The following is an 18702-nucleotide window of genomic DNA, read 5'->3' as shown; positions in this document are numbered from 1 at the left end:
GTGGCATGGCTTCTGCTCCACACTCCCTGCAGCTGCCAGTAACTCCCCATTGCTCCATAAATAGTGCTTACAGCTTGCCCAGCATGGATCCATTTTTCTCTGTTTTCATCAATGTTGTGCTTGCTTTACTGTGGCACCGCAAAGAATTTCGTAGCTGCCCGCAAGTGCCAGGAGTCAAGCTCATATATTCAGGGTGGGATACTTATCTCCTTTTCTATAATCCCAGAAGAGACATCCCAATGTCCCTGACTCAGAGAACAGCCTTGGCAAACACCCAGATAATTAATCTGACATCTTTAATCAGCTGTTCTGTTAATTCCTTCCATTCCTTCCCATCTTCTGTTTTTTTTTGGTTTTTTTTTTTTTTTTTTTTTTTTTTTGTTCATTTATGCAGTTTTTACAGTCTTATTCTGCACTGTAGCTGCTGTGAAATCCAAGTCCTGCCAGTCTTATTTCATTTTAGATGACTGGAAATCCTGCTGCATCAGTGAGACCACATTCACCTCCCAGCACTGGCAGAAGTATTTCTACTATTTGAAACTAGCTTTATAAAATATTTTAAACAGATTTTTAACAATGACACAGGGGCTTAAAGTGGAATTATTGTAGCATGCATTCAAGTACCACTATATGCATTCTACATTACCATGAGACAAAATCCATAACAAATAAGGAAAAGTTGCTTTATAATGCTGCCTTCAGCTAAAAAATTGAAAAACATTAATAAACTCAAGACTTTCTTGCTGTCTTCCCACAGTTTACCATGTCTTATCTGCCCTTCCTATGTGATTACCAATCACTGCACTTCACCTGATGAATTTTACAGTTTTTAGTGATGTCTTTCTCAGGCATTTGGAAGTTTTATTGCTACATGAATATAAAGGGATGGTTTGAGAAAAATGTTTAATTAAAAAAACCCCACATATACAATTTAGGGCTCATAAAAATGCCAAACTCACAGCAGAGAAAGCATAAATCATCCTAATTTGGCCTAAAAGTTCACATCATTCTTGACCTGATGGAACAGTTCATTTTTCACATCTATTTGATTCCTGGCTTTTTTTATGGAGGTTGCCAATAAAGGCAGAGGTAAGTGCAGGTGATTTTGTTAAAAGGGAATTTGTTCATTAGGAACTGGATAGATACCAGCAACTCACTTCACAGAGGCCTTTGAAAAACTCTGCAGTGGTAGCATTACTACCTAGGTAGGTCACAGTGAAATCAAAGACTTAGGGAAAAGTTTTGTTCTAGATCCTATTCCTAACCCCCAAAGCTCTTTTGCCAGCATCTGGATAGTCACTGGCTAGAGTCTCAGGCAAAAAGCCCAAGCTTTAATGACATTGTCCACTTTTTCTGTGACTTTGTGCAAACCACTTTCCATGAAGCAGTTTTTCCAAGCTTAAAAATGAGAATAATATATTCACTTTTAGACAACGATCTGGAAGTGTAGGTGAAGTGTTCTCTCTAATAGCCAAGTAGTATTTTAAAAAGTATTCCAGCAGTGCAGCAATGTGGCAGCAAAGACAACCTCATAATTGAAATCCAATATTATTTTAAGTTGTTTAAGATCCCGATTCAACAAAACAGTTGAGTTTATCCTTTTTAATAAAAGTTTATATTGATGTGCTATCCTGATCACAGGTATTCCACTATAATTGAGTAATTATGATCATATCAGAGAGCTTCCAGCCATCGTTGCTGTCACAAGAAAAGCTTGCAGTAGCCACCTTGTTTCTTCCACTTTTTGATGATGTCCCCTTCACAAATTTATTTTGTCTGCATTACATTCCTTCTTCCTTTCCAACTTTTCCCCATACCTTGGACTTCCATCAAAGGACCCAAACTTACTACATGTAATTTCCTTCTCAGATATTTTCACTCTAAATACCTATTCCCTGGATTATATTTTGATTTTTCAAAATCAGGACTCTGAGGTCTTAATGGTTTTGATCAGCCCCTCTGCTTCCCAGCTCTCCCCCCACCCCAGGCACAGCCCAGGCCCCCATGGCAGCCCCATGGCAGTCAGTGCCCAGCTCCCCACAGCCCTGCCTGGCCATTGGCCCTCCTGTCCCGACCCCATTCCACTGCCTGTCCTCAGGAGATGCCCAATGCCAGGGGCTGGAGCTGCCCCTGTGCCCCAGCTCTCCTCTGGGCTGGTGGATGGGCCCTGGCTGCCATGTCCTGCCCTCACAGGTTGCCATGCAGAGTCCCCAGTGCCATGGGCACCCAGCCCCCAGGGAGCAGGAGCTGAATTTAAATCCTCTCTTTCCCCTTCCCAGATCACTCATCACTATCACACAGAACACAGCCTCCCCCAACCAACTCTTCATCACCTGTTCCCATTTCACTGCTGCCTTTCCCAGTATGCCCTTAACCAATTTTATTCTACAGTTTTCCCACCTCTTACTGCAACAGATCCCACCTCTCTAGCCTACTATCTAGGCCATCTGTGCTTCCGTTCCGTTAAACACCGAGCATGATAGCTGTAATCTGCAAATTAGTTCAAAAATGGAAAACTTTAAAACTTCAGAACAAAAAACTTGTGGAGGGGAAGATGGAGGAGCATAAGGACAGGCATACAGGTCAGACCAACGTCTGTCTAGTCCCAAATCTTGCCTGTGAGAGGGACGGTGAAAGACTGGAAAAAGCAGAGAAAACTTAGAGGAATATTTCCTGGTGTATCTTCCCTTATTCTACAAGACATCCTGCAAATTACAGTTTTAAATTTACCCTTATCTTTTTAGAATGTAATGAAAATGAAGATAGCAATGATGAGCGTGAATTCAGTGTTCTCCTACAACACCAAGATGACATTGCAAAAGTCAAAAACTTCAAAACTTCTTGCCAAGCCCATGGAACAAAGAAGTAAAGGATCTAAAAGCCGTACCTATTTTCACAGTAAATGATATTGAGGTCCATATTCACACGAGTGACAAACATGTGGCAGTCAATCCTGACTTCATTAATTGTAGGAGGTGGCAAAGCATGAGCAACAACAACAAGTCCCATGATTTGGCTGGGCACTGTCCGTCCGTGTGACAGCGACACTCTCAGACGTAACCGGCCTGTTATGTGAATCACCTGGAAAACAAAACCAATAAAAAATACCAGCGAATTCTGAGTGCAGCTGTGACATCAGTTTCTTTTAAAGGATAGTTTTACTGTTCCCCACAGATCACTTAACACTGCCTAAAATTGTACCAAGTAACTGCCAGTATCATTGTTAAGCTTATTAATATTGGCTGTCAACATGCCCTATATGTCCTCATGGCAAAAAGAACATAACAGGAAAATGCTTCACATTCATCAAATAAAAACCTAACAACCCAACAACCTGTGGTGTTGATTTTTGCTGTGGTGTTTGTTACACAAAGAAAGAAGATGACAACAATGAAGTAGAAATTCAACAAAAAAGAGAGTCAGATAAAACTGAAATAATGAAGCTGAAAATTAATAAAGTAACCATTTTACAGTATTTGGAAATTGAATATGACATAAGAAAGACCAGCAGTTTTGAAACATAATGGATTTCATTGAGTTGATAGTCACTTACACCATGGAAACACTGTTCAGTGCCTTGAATTTCTTCGTTTTGGTTGGCAAATTGAGAAGCAACTGCCTACAGGTGATCTGTGAGCTCAGGCGCAGGATGGTCTTTCTGCATCCACATTAAAACATTTAGAGTTGGTAGATGTGTAATGCCTTTGCCTAGTGCACCAGGCATGCATGGAGAGCTCTGGGGGTGGTGGTTTTCTTCCATATGCACAAGATAATACCAGAAGATGCTCAGATACAATAGCATCCACAAGAACTGCATCCCCCTTCTAAGAGCACTGCCTGAAATAGAAAACTGAATCTCTGGGAAAAGAATTATTCACCACTTCCAGTTTCACTCCTTCAGGAGTTCTGTGTATAAATAAAGGGGTTGTTTTATCCAGTAAAATAATATAAATACAGAATATTGAAATGAAAATGCAAACTGCAGTTCCTGTACTCATGGATAAGAGATGCACAGGAATTGGCAGTTGCTGGCTGCCACATGTTTTCATCCTCAGAATGTAGTATATCATCAACATCAAGAGAACACTTCCAGAAGATGAGGGCCCCTTTTCTGTCAGCCCAGACTCCCTACCCAGAGGTCAACAGAGAAGTTTGTTGATTCCTGGGTCACAGGAGGAGGTGACAAAAATGTGGCAAAAATTGTACTGATACTCATCTCACAAAGATAGAAGACAAATCCTTTATATCTGATCTGAGATTGATAGTAGAAAGTGAGAGAGAAGAAAATTTGTCATTTTTAAGATTGCAAATCACAAAGTGCATCCAAATTAAAATCCAATTAATGCTAGCAAATCTGTGATGTAAGACTTGAAATTTGTTTCTTTTTTTTTTTTGACCTAATCATTGAAACATCTCCTCTCACCACTATTTCACATTTTGAGCCTAGCCAGTGTGGTGAATCTGAATGAGGAAAGTGATTAGCCGCTGTGTATGGCCATTTCAGTTACAGGTTTCTGACCACCCATGTTTAAAGTAACTATTGCCTAAACTCACACTTAATGCACCTTTCAAGGGCAAACTACTCTATGAATATCTGAAAAAGTTCCTAAAGGCAAAGATGCAAAAACAGCATTTCAAACCCACTTTAATTATTTCTTTTTCTTAAAACCTCATTAACTAATAAGAAATAGCTAAAAGAAATAGGATTAACTTCACAGGAGGGGCAGTAATAGTATATTTTGCTCCTTCGAGCTAGGCTTGCATATACATCTCCTTTTCATCATTATCTGTCTCTTTATCATGCAGTTTCAGCTTACTGCAAAAGTCAAATCTGTAAATGCTTGGAAAAATGCATGCTGATGGATAACTGGTAAAAATGTGAAAATTTATCTTATCCTGAATGTGCTATGCAAAAGTATCATTTTTCTGTTGTTTTTTTCGTATGAGTCTTTATGCTAATATGTTTGAAGTTGGCATGAACACTTCAGGGAATTTTTAAGCTATATCATATATATATCTCTCTTCTTTGTATTTTTCTAAACCTTCATGTCATTTGCAGCTAAATATCAAAATGATTTGTTTTTGAACAACTGTCTATTCAGGCAGTACCTCACTTTTTTTCTGATACTTCATCTGAAATACACTTCAGATGTAGTATTGCCCAAGAGACAGTTCCAAACCTGCTAGGACCACCATATATTAACATTGTTGAATTTCAAGAGAATTTGCTTCCATATTCAAATTATTTAGCATGTTCCTAATTCCACCATGGATCAAAACATGTTCACAATTTCCATATGAAGTAAAATTTTAGGGGTCAGCACTCAATTTCATTCTGATTCTCTACACTGGGAAAGGTACAGCAAACTAGCCACCAGTTCCAGTCCCTGTGTGCCTCTAAAGGATCTGTATTTCCATGCCTGAAATCCTCTTCTATGACAACATTAGTTAAATGCACCAAGTGGGATAATCTAATTGGTAGTAAAAAACAATTCTAACTGTCATGACCTTGTCTATATTGTGAGCATTGCCACTTTTAACACTGGTTCATTTGAACTGGGATTAGGGGTGATAGGAATTATAGGGTCAATTATCACCTGTAGCTAAAATTAATCTCTTTATAATTCAATCCCACAGCACTAGTCTATCATATCCTAAAGCAGTATTATGACTTTAATGAAGCTAAATTGCAACAATAAACTATTTTATGAAGGACAATACTTGGCTCCAGATGTAAATATATAGTAAGAATTTGCTAGGAATTTCCTGAAAATAAAAAGTTAACACAGCTCTTCTGTGCAGTTACTTTTATAAATGCTTCCTTCTGAAAAGTTAGTCCTAATCAACCTTTAAACTCTATCTTCTTTCTACTAATGCCATATGAATAGACAGGTGCATTTAGATGTCACAGCAAGAGAAGACAGTGATACTGTGTTCTGTCTATTTCAAAAAGGTGGGTGAATACTATACTCCTGATCACAGGGTCATCAGAAACTTTGTATGTCAAGAGCTGTACAGATTTCCCCATAAATTCTTCATCCACCTTCAGAATTAAATTAATTACAAGACTCCTTTTTTATGTTGCTGGGAGCTGGACTGGGTTAACTGTCCAGAAATTTCTTTGCTTACAAACTGTTTATTAGTAGGTGTAACTATGATTTCATGATTCATACTACAGAAGCCCAGGGAAGTCTCATGGTTGAAATAAGCCATGTGACCTGATCAAGACCAGAATTTTGCTTATTCTGATCTATATTATTGCTTGTAGTACAAACTTGGATAGGCAGGTAGGTGACGAAAAAGCATTTTGCAAGACCAAAACTTTTAACACTGAGAAATTAAAATAACACATATACTGTAAAGATGTAATGCTGAAGCAAAACAAATACTGTAAAAATCGTATGAACTGCTTAATTGCTTTGTTTAAAGCAAAAAACCTAAATCAACTTTGCCTAACACACTAATACTGGGAAAAAATTGTTTGGCTTTTATTTTTAGCTGATTAGAAAACGGATTTGCAAAATATTGTAAGTACATGTAAACACACGAGTTTATGAGTGTGGGAGTGTTAACAAGCCACACTGGTTGGACAAATATATATTTCTTTTCCCTGCCATATGCTCTCTTTAGTCATCTGTTAGTGATATGCTCTTAGATGTGCTCTACTAATGTCTACTCATTATAAACAAGCACATCACAAAGACCTTGATAAAACCTTCCCTCTGTCAATACTTAGGGAAAGTAAAGCCCAGCAATAGAAAAACACATCTGGAACCTGCACATCATCCTTTAAAGCTAAATCTCACCTCTGAAGATGGAAATACTTTCTTTGTCAAAAGATATCTTTAAATATTACATCCATTTTTTCACATACATGTGATGTCAGAGTAAGGACATGCATTACCAGAGGCTATAAAAACCTGCAAGCATGAAAAATCTGTGAATTTCACCTTTCAAATGTCTCTGTGTGCTTCAAAACTTAAGCTTCATTTTGAAAAAAATTTCTAAACTACTTCTTTTGTTCTCTGTGTAAATGATTATGTCAATTTATTGTGTGTGTGAAACCACAGCACTAGCAGAAGCTGTCCCTCCAGCTCATTTAATGAGACATTAAATTTGAAGTCTTAAAATTATTGTGTAGAATAATTTTTTTAGAAAACAATCACATATGAAAACATCCAAATGTATTTAGTGTGTGCACCTAGGTATTTAGCTATTTTATAAACAATTCACACACACATTTATTCCCCTTTTACAGAAACAACTGTTTCTGAAGCATATACATATGTATATATTTGTTTTGGTCTCTCAAATATGTTAGTTTATACTTCCAAAATCAACATCTAAATCTTTAAAACACAACCAATTTAAACTGATGAAATTGGCTAAAGAAGTATCTTACAAACTATACCCATAGCCTCTCATTTTTCCTTCAAAGAGTTGTGTGTTCTTTCACTCACTGATACACATCCATGCATCTCAAAACCTGTCTGTGACACCAGTGAGACAAATGTTTTTACACTCAGCAAGGTGATGAGTTCCTACATGGTTTCAGGTGATTTCTAAAGTAAGAGTGAATTTTTGGAAGCAGAATTTCCTCTGGACTATGAGGAAAACAGAGCCCAGTGTCGCATTGGGAGTTTATACAATGGCATCTGAAAGTTTTTCCTTTTCTGACATAGAAATACAACCATTAAGTATAGGTTTCTTTATTTACCACACTTCTCTTCCTTCCTGCTCATGTCACACTGCAATCACTACAACATTTCTACTTGCTTATGTTTTCTCATGGTCAGAAATTGTTTGTTGCTGTGGTTCCACAGCCCCATCCTCAACTGAGATAAAAGCCTGCTCTCCCAGCCTTCATGAAAGCTTTGGGAGAAGACATCATTGGCTTATATTTATCATTCAGCAGTAGCTGGGAAATGAGAGGTCCAGTAGGGCTTTGAGTCTGCAGGTCCTGTAATACTTCATCATCCCCTTCTCAGACTTACTGCATTTCTACAACCACTACAGTATTACTAACAGGAGATCCCATGGAGCATGACATTTTGGTGTTGAAAAGGAATGAGCCACTACAACTGTAATATGTTGGATCACCCCACATGTGCAGCAAGTCTGAGATGTCCCAAATGCATCCAACTTGCTGTACACAGGCCAATCAAGTCTCTATTGTGTATACTTAGCTTAACACACAGAGGACACATTGGGCTTGCCATGTGCACTTTACATGATGGGTTTCATCCATTGTGTCAAGTAAAGTTTGTAGACGTATGTTCCTGTTGAATCAATGCTAGATTTGCTATCTCTTTTAATCTATGAAATAACCATTTTATCATTTTCCCTTGTTAACATCTGCCATCTCCAACCTCATAAGCATCATCTATCTTTTCTCTTGGACAACATAACCAAATAACCTGTCTACTTACAGTAATTGTTCTCAACACTTACTTGATTCAAAAATTTGTTACTTCAGTTTTAGCCTCGAAAAAATGCTTGTATGCTGAAAACCCTGTATATCTGGGGTCTTTTTTTCAACTACAGTAGTCCATTTAATAAAGAGCATTGTGTCTACACACCAACCTCGTCGTATTATATCAAGTCTGCACCAGAACTAAGAAAAGTAGTATTTAGTGCAGCTGTCACTGTTACATTCAGAACCATGGTGGATGAAAATAAGACAAGGCAATATAGTCTATGACTCCTGAGAAACAGCTTTGCAGTCAGTTTTGATTGAGTTAGGCAATGAGTGCCATGTGAAACCTCTGTTCAGAGCTGTGGTCTTGAGCACCCATTCAAAGAATACGAGTTGGATTTCAAGGAGGGGGAACATTATTCCTAACACATACATAGTTTCAAGGTCAATAGCCTCTTTCCCATCTACAAGTACATTTTAAATCCCTTCAAATACACCTGCAAAAGACAGTCTGAAAATGGAAATGGTATTTACATTTAAACAGCATATTTGGTCTCAGGACGTATTTTATTGCTAAAAAGTCAATACTAGTTTTTGGAGACACTTTAGGCTTTTCCCATCTTTCCTCTGTTATCACTCTCTCAAATAATAAGATTCAAAACCTATTCTACTGCTTAAAATAGTCACAGGCAGAATTCAGGCTAATCCTGAGGGTATAAAAAAAAGTATCCTTATGAGACCTCAAACTTATTGGTGCTTAAAGACAAGCATCATGTGAGAAACAACCCAGTGTGGTAGGCTCAGTTCAAAGCACTTGCTGAATCCCTAAAATGACCTGAGTAGAATGTTATTGATTGCATATGGGGAATCTTGAGATCAGCAGCAAGCACAATAGCCACAGTCATTTTCATTCACTTTCATTTCAAGTACACTACAGAGAACAGATCTCTTCTGTGCTAAAGTTACTGTTTTGAGCACACATGCAACAAACTGCTTGTTTTCAACCTCAGCATGCAGAAGGTTTATCTCCCACTTACCTCTGTCTGGATAATGAACTAAAGAGAAGGTAATGGGGACAGCTTTCTAACTCTCCAAAAAAGAGTGAAGGTAAAACAAGAACATGAGATTGCCCAAGTTACACTGGTTAGGATAAGGCTATCTTAAGAATACTCTGTGAGAATAATGGAAGACTGTTGTGTGATAAACAACTCCTAGAGCTGTCATCCAAAGAACAAAACAAAAGCATTTTCAAGAGTGCACAAATGTTTTTCAAGAGTTATCAAATCTTAACAGACTGGGAAATGATCAGAGATTCCTCAGGTATTTATGGAACCTTTAGATTAACATTATTAGATCCTATATTTATGGCTTTTTCATTCTGCTATATGACAAGTGCATTTTTTAAATTTGGGATACTAGATAAGCAGTTACTCTTCAGCACATAGTAGAGTGGTCTGGGCTGTATATGGGCACATATCTGTCAGTACTGCCATGATGGCTCTCATGTCAGAATTCTGAGGTGCAGTCTTGCACTGGTGTACATTGCAGTAGTAGAAGTTGCACGATCAAGTCTGTCCTTTCAAAAGCACATCTATATTGTAAAATGTGTTAATGATAGGACATCCTTTCCTGTGTTGTGATTTTTCATTAATTACAATGGATTAGCAAGCTGCTTTTCCCTAAGCAAAAGATGTTGAAGAGCTGACACTCCTGAAATCAGCTTTATAATATAAACTCAAGAAATATTGTGTTGAGTTAATAATTATATTTTTTCAGTTCAGCACATTATAATTTTTCAGTTATTTTGCCTTATGTCACTGCAAAGGTTTCTATTTTCATATTATGCTCCTGCAATAAGAACTCCAAATTTTCCACTTTTAAACAGCATCCTTTAAATATATGCAGTATTATTAATTTAAATTATTAGGTTTAATTTTAATACCTTTGAACCTTTAATAGATATCTTATTAAAAACTCTATCAACACTGTATTGTCTTTTCATAATGCAAAGCTTAAAAGCATTTGAAGATCAACATTAAAAAAATGGAAAAAAAAAGAAACTAAATGAAATCAACACACAGCAACCTGAAAAAGTAGCCATAAAAATTGGGTTTATAACTGAATACTTTTTGAAGTAATTGGCACAAAGACTGTTCTAGTGCAGATTGCTGCAAGAGCGCTCTTGGCAAGAACATCATAAGCACTAGCAAAACTTTAATATGCTCAAACAGCCAAATACAAACTGACACCAGGAACCCATGTGTGGCAACAAACTGGAAAAAAATAGAGTATCTCAATTTAATACAAACCTACATACAAAGGGATCAATTTTTACAATTCGTGGTTTAGCATACAATACAGCTGTCCTCAGAGTGAATATAGAGTAGCTATACATAAGAAATTAGAATTATCAATTCGGGGGAATTTCTCAAGAGTCCTTTTGATATGTAATACAGCAAATATAATGACTTAGAAACCAGACATCAATGCATTAAATGAGATCAGGTTGAGATCTATTTAGAAAAGACAGGTTTAAGCTGGAAAAAGAATCTCTTTGATATGACCTCCAGAGCAGACCATTTGCAGAAGGATTCAAGATGAGCAGATTTACCCTTGCATATCTGTTTGCTTCACAGCTGCTTTAAAATATAAACTCTAAAATTTTTAATATTGAGTTACTGCAAAATTAAGTCTGTGTAGTAAAAAAGATTAAGAACCTGGGATTTTCTTGTACTTCTTGTAAATGTTATAAAGGATTTTGTTGAACTCGGAGGAAAAAATGAAATATACTTAATTTAAAACCAAGCTAACATAATTATTTATATAGGATTTCTTATAGAATTGGGCTACTGCTGGTCAGGTTAGGAATCTGAAATGTCTCAGAATTTACAGTAGTCTGCATCTCCAATTCGTGGTCAATACTTATTTAACCCTGAAACTCAAAAGATCAGTTCACATTAACAGATTTGGCACTTCAAATCCGTTGGTGTTCAAATATGTTGCATTTTTTTTTCTTCATGGAATGTTTGAAGTTCCCTTTAAAAATAATGCCTTGAGGATATTTTTTCCTTAATACTGTTTAAAAAAAGTTGAAAGCATTTAGCTATTGAAGTGTGCAGGGTTCCAGTAAAGGAATAGTTGTCCCTGCCCATGAGCAAACTCTCTTGAAATTCACTATTCCAGAACTCTGTTGCTTTTGCCAGCAGTGAAATTTAAACTAAAAAAGGACTTTTGTTGCATTGGTTCCAATGCAGTTTATCAGAGTACTGGGAGATGGGGGAAAATGGCTGCATCATTCTGAAACAGAAAGGGTGAAAATGTTCAAAAAAGTTAGTTTCAGCTCTGTATGTTAGGGCAACCAAATCTTGTTGCACTAAAGACAGCTAAAAATAAGTATACTTCAGATGTAGTTTCTTTATTTCTTTCTTTGCAGGGAGAAATAAAGAGATTCTTTTAGGTTTTTTTCCCTACTGTTTTGTTTGATGTAGTTCTTAGCAGCCCAACAATTACCTAAGGTGATTCTCTGCAAGGACTTGATAAGTGAGAAAGGACTAGATAAAACAAAATATCTGATATTAATGTATTTTCCTACACACAGAGAAAAAGATATAGAAAATGCTGTTGTCTGTAAAGACAGAAATGGATTCCCCAAGTCACCCTTGATTAAGACAGGAATGTTTATGTTCTGCTCAAGCTTTCCACCTGTGGTTGCAGCCCCAGAGCTCATTCTGAAGTTAATAAAAAATTACATTTACTCTTCCTACTTTTGTGACTAAATGGGTAGAAATATATCAGTGAGTTTTGAACATGGTAAAGCAGGGACACACAATGGAGAAGGATGAGGACAATTATTTGAATGTCTTTAATGCTAAGGTTCCTCTGCTTATGCTGATGGTGTCTGGCGTATGCTCCCACAGCCAAAAGCAATTGTTTTGTTTATTTTAATGCTTGTATGCTTTCCCCTAGCATGGCACAATTTTTTTCTGGCTGTAGACAGCACACAAGGTCTACCCAAAGATCTTAGACAACAGAATGTGTGGGCTAACCTGAAAAATAGCACGACTGTGACAAAAGCAAGAGTGGAGTAGGCAAAAAAAATTAATTTCCATACTTCATTAATATGCTTTTACTTTCCTCACATCAATGACACTTATATGAATCTAAATGTAAAATTTTCAGTATAAAGGGGAAAATAGACAGTAAGGAATATAAGCTGATTTTATAAAAATTCTGACTGCAAGTTTCAGAAAAGATTCTGCAGGTAAATAATAATGCTTCCACATCCAGATGATGAAAATGAATGATCATAAAATGAGAGGAAAAATTCTTCTGGTGTGTCTGCCAAGATCTAATGTCGGTAGCTATCTGACTGTTCTCGGTGTTAATTTGAACAGTTTTATATACACTTCACATGGTTCTGATAGAGAAAGTAGCATTGAAACTACAAACCCCAAGCCCAAAAGTGGCTTTACAGAGACTGCAGGAGAAAGCTGGGCACACCATGACAGCCCTTCCAGAGGAGCAGCTACATGTACTGCCATTAGTAGACAAAGTCCATCCATACGAGGGATGAGATTTCTCTTTGAAGAAAAAACCTTTATCCACTTGGAGATGGATGGTCTTTGCAGAGCTCTGACCTTCTCCTTGACAGCTACAAATGGACCACTATCTATGATTTGTTTCTATAATCCACTTAATGCAGCAAGCTAGATTATAGATAGCTATTTATTTGTAAAAATCATAATAAACCACTATTGTTTTAAATGCTAAACATGGATAAATGGGGAGGAAAAACTGATGAGACAAGGTTCGTGTTCTTGAATCTACACCAAAGAATTATGGCAGACTCTTGCTTTATCTGCATTGGAATCAATTTAGTAATTTTTAATTCACTGATTTTCTCTTGTTTGCTTAACATTTATTAATTGATTGTCACTCTCATGCAATTAATTCAAAAGTTGGCAAGTTTAACACGCAGAGATTAATTTTCTTTTACTAACCCACTACTCAGAACACTTTTTTTTTGGAAAAACAGGTTACCAAGAAATTACCACTACATCAATCATATTTATAAATGAAATACAGTAGGGGTGTTGCATGCCATCTGTCAATCCACACTGAACCTTTACTTATAATTGGCTAAGTTTTTCTACGTAATTCAATAAAATAACCAGAAAAAAATAGGATAGCTCTGTCTTTCACACACTGCAGTCCCAACCAAAAGTCAGCCTGAACACCTAGGACTTCTCTCTGCAAGGCTGGGAATCTCTCATTTAAGAGTATGAATCTTAGGTCATACAGAAATAAATGGTATGCCTGCCCCATCATCCGGTGGTCACAGGATCTGCACCTTTACAACAACCTACAGGTTCCTCAGCTTCAAGTGTTTCTCATCTGGAATGAGAGCCACTCACTTGCCCTTCATGTCACACTCATTTATGATGGCTGAAATGTTTATTCAGGAGGGAGGAGAGATAATGAGCAAGGTTTCTTGGCTCTTAGTTACCAGGGGCTATTCACAAGATTTTGGACTCACTTGCAGTGTTCCTCATTGCAACACAAACCAGCAGAGTGAAAGGAAAAATAGCATTCCCGACTCTCATTATTTTATTATGGCTTTCACCATACTTGGTGTTTAACTGAAAGTCCCAGTTTCTGCGTCTTTTTTTGCTCTGTGTGTCACTTACGCTGCTGTTCTAAAGTGGACAAATTGACAAAATAGACTTTTTTATAGAGAGAGGCAAGGAATATGTCTCAGACAACAAATATCTTTGTAGCCTATATTAGAGTAGAATGGACTCAAGCATTTTGATCTCAAAATGAGGATTTAATATCTCTCACAGACTGCACAAAGGCCCAGAAAAATATGCAGTTAGGTACAAGAAGACACACAGAATGAATTCAGCATGCAATGCAGACTGTAAGATACATGAGCGTGCAAGCTGTGATGCATGGAAGTGCTGCAGGGCTTGTAGGAACCTAACCCAGACATTTATTTATTTTTGCACAGAAAATAAAATGTGAGCTTTATTCTCTCTCCTGTAATGTTAGTAAGAAAGCTCTATGGAAGAAAACTAATCTTTTCTGCATTTGAACTGAAATCTGAAGTTAGCTCTTTGTGTAACAACTGAGGGTAGAACATATATGAACATTCATCTGTACTTTAATCTCATGTGCATCCCACTGGTTTAGCGGGACTAGACCTACGGTCTATTTGTAAAATAAGACTTGACATGATCTAAAAGACTGAAAAATTATACAAAATTTAACAGATCATGGTCAGTGGGTTTCCTATAGAAAACCCTAGAACAGCATCTTTTAGATGCATTTTAAAACTTTCCTATGGAAATTTTTACCAAGTACATTAATTCTCTGTTAAAATCTATGGAATCATTAATATCTTGTTAGCTCGGGAGAAATTTTCAGTAAAGAAAGGGAAATAAGCTAGAAACATATGTAAATTTTGAAGATTGTGGTATACTTTGACCTGGTGAGTCATTAGTAGCGCACTGCACATCCATCTACACCCCTATGAAATTCAGTGGTACCTGGTATTGCTTTGACCATGTAAAACAGCTCAGGATTTGGCTTATTATCCTGTTTAAGTCACTTCCAGTATAATTTCTCCACTTTCATCTACTTATTTGGAGCACCTTCCTTGAATCTCAGGTGAAATCCCCAGGACACCTCATACAAACATGTACTTTGGATAATTGACTGTCTGGTTTAACAGCTAAATTTAAAGCAAGCCAGGGCTATGGCACTGTGTATTTTGTTGGATACATTTTCTGGCTTTGTGGGGTATTCACTGCATGATTTGATAAAAACTGAGGCTAAATGAACTCTACAATTTGTATTCCTACAGGCACAAGTTTATTGGCTTGGGTTTTTTTCCTTGGCTCTGTCTGTAAGGTTCATTACTTACAGTTACTGCAGAATCAATTTGAAATGGCCAAAATCAGTGATGGAATTTATAGCACAATAAACGTACTGCCATACAAGTGCTGCTACACATGAAAGGGCTTCAGAATATTTTCAGCAATCCTTCTACACAGCAGAGTGTTCTGTTTTTATCAATTTAACAGAATCACCACAGGTATATTCTAAGAGGTGTAATCCTGACAGCTACACAGCAGATTTTCTCTGAGGCAGATATTTTTACAGGAAAACAATATTATTGATAAAATCTTAGCATATCAGAACACAAAAAGGAAACTGCACACATCTTTCTCTTTCTCCACAACAGGCATTTGCAGTTCCATTTCACTCACACAAAAAACCGCCCTGAACCAGAAAGAGTTTATAAAGGAAACATTTTCACTCTCCTTGAGATATATATTAATTAATTATCAGCACTATGGCATGTGGAAAATGTGGAGGGCATTTTAGCTAAAACATAAAGTATAGCATCAGCAGTTCCCTGTTTCTAAAGTCTATAAAGATTTACATTTCTACTTAGTACATTTTTCTTTCCAAGTGTCTCTATTATAGACATCTCATATTTTACATCATTTTAAAGCACAGAAAGTTTTAACTTTAGAATGATGCATTGTGCAAAAAAGACAGAAAAGACAGATGGCAGGCTGTCCTCCCCAAAACTCAATTTCATAATATGCATGTGATTGCTAATAGGCAGGCACTAAAAAACAATTTTCCTTGACGGAGAAGAGCTGATAAATTGTCAACATAAACTTTGTCTGTGGTTGCTCCAGTGATCTAAAGCTCTTCTGTGAGCTTTGTACCATCAAAGTCTGCATCTTCCAACCATATAAAAATTTATGAATGCATATGACTATAAAGTGACTGAAAACAACCCATAATGCCTCTTTGGGAGTTGAGAATCAGCTCCTTGCTTCTTCAGGAAAAGCTGTGTCCAGTGCCCCATTCCTAACCCTGGACATATGAGTGTGGGAGATCCAGAGATGCCCTGTGAGCTGAGTGAAACAGGGCTCTGCATTTAGCTATCTCCTAAGCACAATGCTATGCCTGGTGCTGGACTGAATTAACCAACATGGTCTTTGTAACAGTGCAAAGGGTCACAACAAATGAAGGCTGCTGATTATTAGGAAGAAATTATTTCTGAGCACTTCAGCAAGGAGAAATGAGTGAAAAATCTAATGAGATAACAATTTCCAAGAAGAGAAATATTTACCTAATACCTCAGGCCTTCCAAAATATGTCAAAAGTGAAAGGGACCACTGAGTTCACATGAAATAAAATGAGCATTCTGCTCTTGTACAACAAATTACAGGCGAAAATGTCCAAATTATTTGTGCACAGAATGAGGCTTGTTTACACTGGTAGTGCAGAGTTAATTTCAGATTTAATATTTCACTGTAACTGCTATCTACTAATTTTGATTTTTAAAAGGCTTATCACTATTAAATATTTTCATGCCTCTAAGAATTCAGATCTTATTTCTGAGAATAACTGAGAAGCAGCAACGCAACAGCAGATGAGCTGTGACTGTTATGTTATCAACATATTTGCCTGGAAGAAAATGATGTGATGATCCCACCACATATTTAATTGCAAAATTTCCTTGACTTTGATTGTGAAAAGACTGAAACATTTTAAACAGGTTTTTCTTGCCACACAGAGAAGACTTGCACTATTTGCAAGTATGTGACGAATTCCGTAAAATGAAGCCATGGGAAGAATACATATTTCTTGAATTTCCTTTAAATGGGGGTAATACTGTTAGTTTTGAAGGCACCAGCCTTGCATCCTATTGTTTTAATTTTATGCAGTGTATATTTCTCTATAAATGTCCCCTAAAACAAGCAAGCAGACAAACAAATCAGTAGAAAAAGAATAAACGCCAAACTTTAGAAATATTGTCAAATATTAGGAGGATACACTCTTTTCCATGTATAGAAGTCACTGATGTGCTATATTGTTTGGTTTAGCATGGAAAAACATACAAAGACAGGAATTATAACTGAATATGTCTGTAAAAAAAAGGGGCATGGGAGGGTCTAATGTGTTATCAGAAATAAAAGTGAAAAACCTTGTTTACCACGAATGAAACACATCTTGTCTGTGTCCTTTCAATAGCAAGATCTTTACACAGCAATGAGCACAAGAAGTTCAGAGAGAATAAAATACTTATCCATAAAAATTGAAATAAAACTTGTAACCCTCCTCAGAGTAACCTCTTCAGAGCCCAGACCTCTTTATGCAATTTACATGAATTTTCAGTAGAGACTTTAATCTGAAGTTTTTAAGAAAATTACCACTTCTTGTAATACACTTAGTGTTTTCATTTGTTTGCAATATTTTTTACAAATTTTAAGTAATGGAGAAAATTAGGATAATTGTGCTCTTCACACTTATTCTCAGATACTGATAATTTTCCTTTAAGCAGGCACAAAATTCTTGGTTCTAAGGAGGAACAGACAAAAAATATAGCAGTAAAAATTAAAATTTCTTATTTCATACTGGTTAGAGGTGCATTAAGGTATATAAGCTTTAGGGTCAGTATAAGCCTTGCTCAGCTTTCTTTAAAAGCATTGGGAGTAATAAAGACTTCCATTTTATCTTCAGTGAAATAATACTGCTGAAATATCACCTCATTTTTGATGTCAGCAGTGATTTCTTTTTACCTCCATGATGTCAAATGGGAATTATTATTATTAGAACGACAGCTTCCTAATGATGCTGTAAAAAGGAGGAACTGAAACTCTTTCCACTAAACATCTATATCCTGCTTTCTCCACAGGGTAAAGCAGACAGACTCAACCCCACACCATTCTTCAGGCAAATCAAGAGGCATGCACAAGCACTAAGAAACAGAAGCACCTTAAACATCCGAAACATAGGCAATAATGGCTTTCTTCATTATATAGTGGTGAATATGCACTCTGAAGAGTAGAGAAAAATGACATTTACACTATAGCAACCCTCTCTGGGAAACATGCTCTGAAACACTCATGATCAATTTTCTGTTCTAGGTGTTAAAACTGGCACATCAGTGTCCAGATCACTCTCCAGGAGTCACTGCCCCAGGTAAAGTGAGGGAATGAAAACCTCATGTGATGGCTCCTGTTCAACTGATGGCTTCATGTATGGCACACTGGGGGTGGCCATACCTGAAATGCTCTGTGCCTTTTTTATCTCCCATTTTGTCTGAAGAATAAGTACAGAAAAATGTTGCTTCATATGACACCAAAATAGATTGGTAAGTTTGGCTTTTGAGTAAATGATGGGCTTGAACCTTATGCAAACACCCATTCATGCAGGAAGTGAATAGCAGATGCAAACTGGTGCTATCTGCGTCAGCAAAT

General features: G+C 36.8%; 1 protein-coding gene across 3 annotated transcripts in view; it reads right to left on the bottom strand.

The window, feature by feature from the left end:
* The window catches only part of NPAS3 (neuronal PAS domain protein 3), a 592966-nt gene that overhangs the window by 27955 nt on the left and 546309 nt on the right, over positions 1–18702 (bottom strand). For all 3 annotated transcript variants that reach the window (XM_054275330.1, XM_054275332.1, XM_054275333.1), the window contains one exon: positions 2888–3081. In XM_054275330.1, the coding sequence (XP_054131305.1) occupies positions 2888–3081 (194 nt within the window). The remainder of the gene's footprint in view (positions 1–2887; positions 3082–18702) is intronic.

The sequence above is a fragment of the Melozone crissalis genome, unplaced genomic scaffold (genome assembly GCF_028551555.1).
Source record: "Melozone crissalis strain CALT ecotype California unplaced genomic scaffold, PUWL_Pcris_2 ptg000018l_1, whole genome shotgun sequence".
Classification (NCBI taxonomy): domain Eukaryota; kingdom Metazoa; phylum Chordata; class Aves; order Passeriformes; family Passerellidae; genus Melozone; species Melozone crissalis.
Note: the sequence above shows the minus strand (reverse complement) of the source record. Positions and strands in the feature narration are given on the sequence as shown.